General features: G+C 37.3%; 1 protein-coding gene across 1 annotated transcript in view; it reads right to left on the reverse strand.

The window, feature by feature from the left end:
* Window positions 1–214: 214 nt before the first annotated feature.
* The window catches only part of opn6a (opsin 6, group member a), an 11,147-nt gene continuing 4,327 nt past the window's right edge, over window positions 215–7,034 (reverse strand). Inside the window, exons 2-6 of the mRNA XM_056468584.1 lie at window positions 5,196–5,401; window positions 2,561–2,660; window positions 2,383–2,487; window positions 939–1,162; window positions 215–709 (exon numbers count right to left, since the gene is read on the reverse strand). Coding sequence (XP_056324559.1) covers window positions 215–709; window positions 939–1,162; window positions 2,383–2,487; window positions 2,561–2,660; window positions 5,196–5,401 — 1,130 coding nt within the window. The remainder of the gene's footprint in view (window positions 710–938; window positions 1,163–2,382; window positions 2,488–2,560; window positions 2,661–5,195; window positions 5,402–7,034) is intronic.

A 7,034-nucleotide genomic window follows, 5' to 3' on the forward strand; every position in this document is an offset into this window, starting at 1 on the left:
CTATTTACACACGAATATCGCGATTTATCCACGCATACCACGTCTGGTGTGAACACAGCATTAGACAGTCAAAAACTGATATTTGCTGTTAAATTTGAGATGAGCTGAAACAATTCTTGAGGTTTTGGGTGGACAACTCAACTGTTAAATGTTCAATCCACTCAAATGTGCAAAAACAAATGTGATTTTAGTGTGGAAGCCAGCGCTCGTCATCTCAGAGTCGCACACACTCTGACTCCGCCTCTGGCTCCGGAACATCGATGAAGAACAGCTGTGGGCGAGGCTGCGGAGGCGGAGTGTCGTGATGACTGCCCACTCCTGAGTCTGGGCTGGGGGCGTGTCCAGTGCAGTGGGCGGGACCAGCGTGTGGTTTGCTGTGGTTGTTGTAGTTTTTGAGAGCGATCTGCGGGTGCGGTGTGTGTGCCGGGGCCCCCGGCGGCTCCGCTCGGCCTCGCAGACGCTTGAATCGCTTCAGACGCACAGGGTCTCGGCCGTCACCGCCGCAGGGTAGCAACACACTCACATCCTTGCGGAACTTGGAGCTCAGGCCGAAGTAGATGAGTGGATTGTAGAAGCTAGCGGACTTAGCGAAGAGTCGTGTGAAGATGCTGGTCAGGTTGGGGACGTGGAAACCCCAGGCGGACCACATGGAGACCACAGCGTACGGGGACCAGGCTAAGATGAAGGCGGTGCAGATCACGATCGATACCTGACACACACACACACTTATGTTTAATACACCAACAATGACATGATCAGCAACTAAAACTAACACACACACACACACACACACACACACACACATATATATATATATATATATATATATATATATATATATATATATATATATATATATATATATATATAAAGTATCACGTATGTCAATGTGTGTGTGTGTATGTGTCAGTACATATGTGTGTGTAGTGTATCCTCACAATGGTGACGTCTCTCTCGATCTTCCTCTGGCGGTCACTCAGGTCTCCATCCGCATTCATGGCGTTTCCTCTCTTCACCGTGTTGATGATGGAGACGTAACAGAAGAGCATCAGCAGCACCGGCACCAGGAAGCAGAAGATGAAGATGGAGATGATGTAGGACTTGTGGATGGTGGAGTAATTTGCCTTCACCCAGTCGATCTCACACGTGCCGTATCCGCGATCTGACACACAAAAGTTGGCACAAAAGTAATCAAAATGTCATCCAAAAGTAGTCAGATTACAATATCATGAAGTAATCTAAATGTAATCCAAAAATAGACAATTATGTCATTATGAAAGTAATCTAAACGTAATCAAACACTAGTCAATTATGCTAATAAAGGTAATGTTAATGTAATCGAAAAGTAGTCAGATTACATTACCAAAAAAACTAAATGTCATCAAAAAGTGGTCAGATTACATTATATTAAAAGTAATCTAAATGTAATCTAATAGTCACATTACATTACCATGAAAATAATATAAATATAATCAAACAGTAGTCAATTATACAAATAAAGGTAATCTAAATGTAATCTAAAAGTAGTTAGATTACATTACAAAAAAAGTAATATAAATGTAATCAAAGAGTAGTCAGATTACTATAAAAGAAATTGAAACGTCATCCAAAAGTAGTCAATTACGATACTATAAAAGTAATTTAAAGGTAATCAAACAGTATTCAATTATTCTAATAAAAGTAATCTAAATGTAATCTAAAAGTAGTCAGAATATGTTACTATAAAAGTAATCTAAATGTAATCTAAAAGTAGTCAGAATATGTTACTATAAAAGTAATCTAAATGTAATATAAAGTAGTCAGAATATGTTACTATGAAAGTAATCTAAATGTAATCTAAAAGTAGTCCGAATATGTTACTATAAAAGTAATTTAAATGTAATCTAAATGTAGTCAATTATACCAATTTAATTAGATTAAAAGTTATCTAAATAAATCGTACAAAAGTAGTCAGATTACATAGTCATAAAGTAATCTAAATGTTATCCAAATATAGTCAGATTACATTACCATAAAATAAATGTATATGTAATCTAAATGTCATCCAACAGCAGTCAGATTGGATTACCATAAAAGTAATCTAAATGTAATCCAAAAGAATTCAGAATGTTACTATAACAGTAATGTAAATGTAATCTAAAAGTAGTCAATTATGTTACCATAAAAGTAATCTAAATGTAATCTATAAGTAATCTAAATGTCATGCAAAAGTAGTCAGATTACATTACCCTGAAAAGTAATCTAAATGTAATATCAGTAGTCAGATTACAGTACTATAAATATGTAATCCAACAGATTATATCACTGACTACAGATTTTGTAATGTAATTTGTAACTGATTATAATTAGGATGTAAATTGTTGGTGTGTGTGTGTTTTTCACCGGTGTAGCTTCCCCATCCAAGAACAGGCGCCGCCGACCAGAAGAATGCACCGATCCAGATGAAGACCACACACACCGCAACAGTGGAGTTGGTGATGCAGTGAGCTGAAAACACACAGAGGAATCAGAAAAACGCACACACAGACACACACACACACTGCAGGACAGGAGAGAACACCTTTATGAGGGTGGCAGCCTTTGATGAAGCGTGTGATGCTGATCACCGTCAGTGTGTTGATGCTGCTCAGACCAAACACCAGCGTGAAGAACCCGTCCACCTGACACACACACACAGGGTTAATAAAGGACAACAATGACACACAAACGTGTAAACACATTTAATGCAGACAGCAACACACATGCAGTTAATGCAGAGAACAACATACACCAAAACACACACACAACACACATTTAATGTAGGCAGTAACAAACACACGCACATACATACATGCATGCATTTAATGCAGGCAGCAACATACAAACACACACATACAGAGTTAATGTAAACAACAACACACACGCACAGGTACTCGATTTATTTTCGACTTGATAAACACACGTGGCAAAGAAATTTATTAAAATTATTAAAATTAAGTTACTTAAAATGTCCAATTAAATTAAATTTAAAATGATTTAATAATATACACAATTAATTAATTAAAACATTTAAAAAAATAAATAAATTTGTCTATTCATTTAATTATTTATTCTTTTAAATGAATTGTTTCATTGCTTAATTAAATGACATTTAATATACATATCTCTATTGAATTGTCCATTTAAATTGTGATTTATTCATATTTATTTATGCTTCAATTATAAAATCTTCTTTCTAGCCAGCACTCCTGGTCCTCCAAAGCTTTGTGCTCATTTCTATTAATGATGTAAATACTGTGCATTATTTATTTGACCATAATGAAACAATAAACAACACTAATAAGTGTGTTACAGGTTCTTTCTAGCTTTGTGTGTATTTGTAAACCAAATTTGAACAGCAAACAGCAATTATAATATCATGAAACTGCAAAGAATAAATAACCTTTTAAATCTAAATATTTCAGACGAATGCTTGACGTGTGTTTAATGATCGTTTCTGAGCTCAGAAGGTCTGCTATTATCCCACATAATCAGCTATAATTAAATAAATGAGTTAATGAGCCCTCTGTGAACGTGAGAATGAATCACGTGTGTGTCGTTCGTCATGTGTGTGAAACTCACGCTGCACACAGACACACACACTTAACACCTTGGCCATTATCAGTGATTTTAACACCGTGTTGTTACGCAGCTTCAATAACACACACACACACACACTCTCTCTCACTGAGAGTCTTTATACTCTGGCGGAGGACAGTTCTGTGTCAGGAGAATCACACGCTTTTCTCCTACAAACTAAAAGCCTTCGTACAATTATTTATCATTTAGTAATTAATCCTACATTAGATTAATGGATCATGCTTTGTTTGATTTATACAAGCGTCAGGTTGAAGCACGTGTTTTATTTGCCATTATACTATTATTAATATATATACACACCGCTGAAGTCAGAATTATTAGCGCTCCTGTTATATTTTAATACATTCATTCATTTATTCATTCATTTTCCTTCAGCTTAGTCTCTAATACAGAGGTCACCACAGCGGAATGAACCACCAACTATTCCAGCTTATGTTTTACGCAGCGGATGCCCTTCTAGCTGCAACCCAATACTGGGAAACACCCATACTCATTCACACTCACAAACTCATACACTACGGTCAATTTAGTTCATCAATTTCCCTATAGCGCATGTGTTTGGACTGTGGGGGAAACCCACGCCAACACCGGGAGAACATGCAAACTCCACACAGAAACACCAACTGACCCAGCTGGGACTCTTGTACTCTATACACAGTGGTGAACATAAGGAACGGGGGAGGGGGGGGGGGGGGGTTGGGGGGTGTATGGGGTTGACGTTCAAGTCAGAGCACTCACTCTGGTCCCCTCGGCTCTGCGACCTGCAGAACCAGGGAACTTTAAAAAAAAAAAAAATAATAATAAAAATAAATAAATATTTTTATTAATTTATCAGAGAATATAGACAAAATCTTTTGATCCATTTAAACAAATTAGTTTCACTAAATTTAATTAAATTATTTTATTTTTATATTCATTAAAATAAGAGTTTTGTCAGAAAACATCTTCAGGAATAGAAGGATAATGCATTTAAAATGCAAATAAATAAATGGCAAACTACAAAAAAGTGTAATTACATTTTATATATGTTTATGTTTTTTTCATTTTTCCTGTTTATTAATTTAATTGCTTTATATTTAAATAATATAATAGCATACTCAGGGATCATGCTTGCTTATATTTTTAATTAAATGTTTAACAAATTTCACTTTTTAATAGGTTATCCCTTTCCTAATGCATTTATTTCCTAATGCATTCACTCTGAAATGCTCAATAATGGAGCTCTCAGCCACTGCAAGATGTATCCATGATGGACATCAGTAATGGAATGAATTACATTCACACTCATACATGCAAAAGACCTTTATTTTGAAATATGAAGTAAACAGGAAGTGTTTGTGGAACAACAGTTTTGTGAGGAAATGCAAAACATCTTTGCGAGAGAACGCAAAACTTTGCAAGGGATTGCAAAATCTTTAAAAAATAAAGTAAAAATTCCTCCCTCCCTGGATTTTTTTCTCTAACTCATTTTTCCCCACCGCCATGTCCCTTCCAGATTTGCTACTGATTCTTACAATAAGTCAAGTTGGAGGAAAATATGAACAGTAAAGGTGTGTGGATGAGAAGTGCTGCAGTACCTGGCAGGTCCAGACGGAGGAGATGATGTAGCCACTGTCCTTAAAGATGTTGAAGATCTCCAAAATGCCGCGCGAGTATCCAAACACCGAGATGCTGGCGTCAGAAACAGCCAGATTCAGAGTCAGGTAATCAGTGGGCTGAAGAGTGGAGCGCTGCCTGAAGAGCACGAAGATCACGATACTGTTCCCGAACCATGACAGCCAGCCTGATAACACACACACACATAATAAAAAAAAACACACACTCAAAAAAACAAACAGAGACCCACATACACCAAACACAAAATCCATGCACAAACACACACAAAAAACAAACACAAATGTGCACAAGCACACACAAGCAAAAATGCACATGAGCAAACAGACAGGAAAAGAAAAGAAAAGAAAGACACAATAGTGCGATCTGTGGGCCGTATCACAGTGCTCATTCAGTAAAGGCACAGCTAAACAGATGTGTGTTCAGTCTTGATGTGAGTGTGCAAGAGCAGTAATCATACTTTAAACTCTATTCTGAATGTAACTGGGAGCCAGTGTAAAGACCTGAGGACAGGTGTGATGTGCTCTGATTTCCTGGTTCTGGTCAGAATTCTGGCCGCAGCGTTCTGGATGAGCTGCAACTGTCTGACTGTGTTTTTGGGAAGGCCAGTGAGGAGGCCGTTACAGTAATCCACCCTGCTGCTGATAAAAACATGAACAAGTTTCTCTAAGTCTTCACTTGAAACAAAGCATCTGACTCCTGCAATGTTTTTGAGATGATAGTATGCTGATTTACTAACTGTTTTGATATGACTGCTGAAGCTCAGATCTGACTCCAGAGTCACACCAAGATTCTTGACCTTATTTTTTGTTGTTTGACCCTTAGAGCCAAGGTACGCATTCACCTTGAGAACCTCATCTCTGTTCCCAAACGCAATGACTTCAGTTTTCTCTTTGTTTAACTGAAGAAAGTTTTGGCACATCCAATTGTTAATTTCATCAATGCATTGGCAGAGGGTGTCAATGGGGCTGTAGTCATTAGGCAGTAAGGCTAGGTAGATCTGAGTGTCATCAGCATAGCTGTGGTAGCTGTGGTTTTCTCATTATTTGGCTCAGAGGGAGCATATAAAGGTTGAACAGGAGAGCTGCCAGAATCGAGCCTTGTGGGACTCCACATGTCATGGGTGTCCACCTCGACCTATGGTCACCTATACTGACATAGTAACCTCTCCCTTCAAGGTAAGATCTGAACCATTTGAGGACCGTCTCAGACAGCCCAACCCAGTTTTCCAGCCTATCCAGAAGTATGCTGTGATCGACAGTGTCAAATGCAGCACTGAGATCAAGCAATACCAGCACTGTTAGTTTGCCTGAATCTGTATTTAGGCGGATGTCATTGATTATCTTTATAAGGGCGCTCTCTGTACTGTGATGTGGTCTGAAACCAGATTGAAAATTGTCTAAACACCCCTTGAAGTTTAAGAACTGGTTAACAAACAACTTGTTTAATGATTTTGCCAATGAAAGGGAGATTTGAGATGGGCCTGTAATTGCTCAATATGGTGTTATCCAGGATGCTCTTCTTCAAGACGGGTTTAACAACTGCAGTTTTAAGTGAGTTTGGAAAAATCCCTGAGAGAAGTGAAGCATTTACCACTTTTAGAAGATCCATTTCTAAACAGGTAAACACCGTTTTGATATAGTACAAAATATTATAAAAACAATAATTTATTACATTTATGCACAGATAATATAATTACTGAAATGATAGACCTGCATATTATTTTAAATATTTTAATTAAATATGCATAATGCAACTCAACTGCATTAATTTATTAGTACATAATTACTTAATTTCTATAG

This window comes from Danio aesculapii, chromosome 11 (genome assembly GCF_903798145.1).
Source record: "Danio aesculapii chromosome 11, fDanAes4.1, whole genome shotgun sequence".
Classification (NCBI taxonomy): Eukaryota; Metazoa; Chordata; class Actinopteri; order Cypriniformes; family Danionidae; genus Danio; species Danio aesculapii.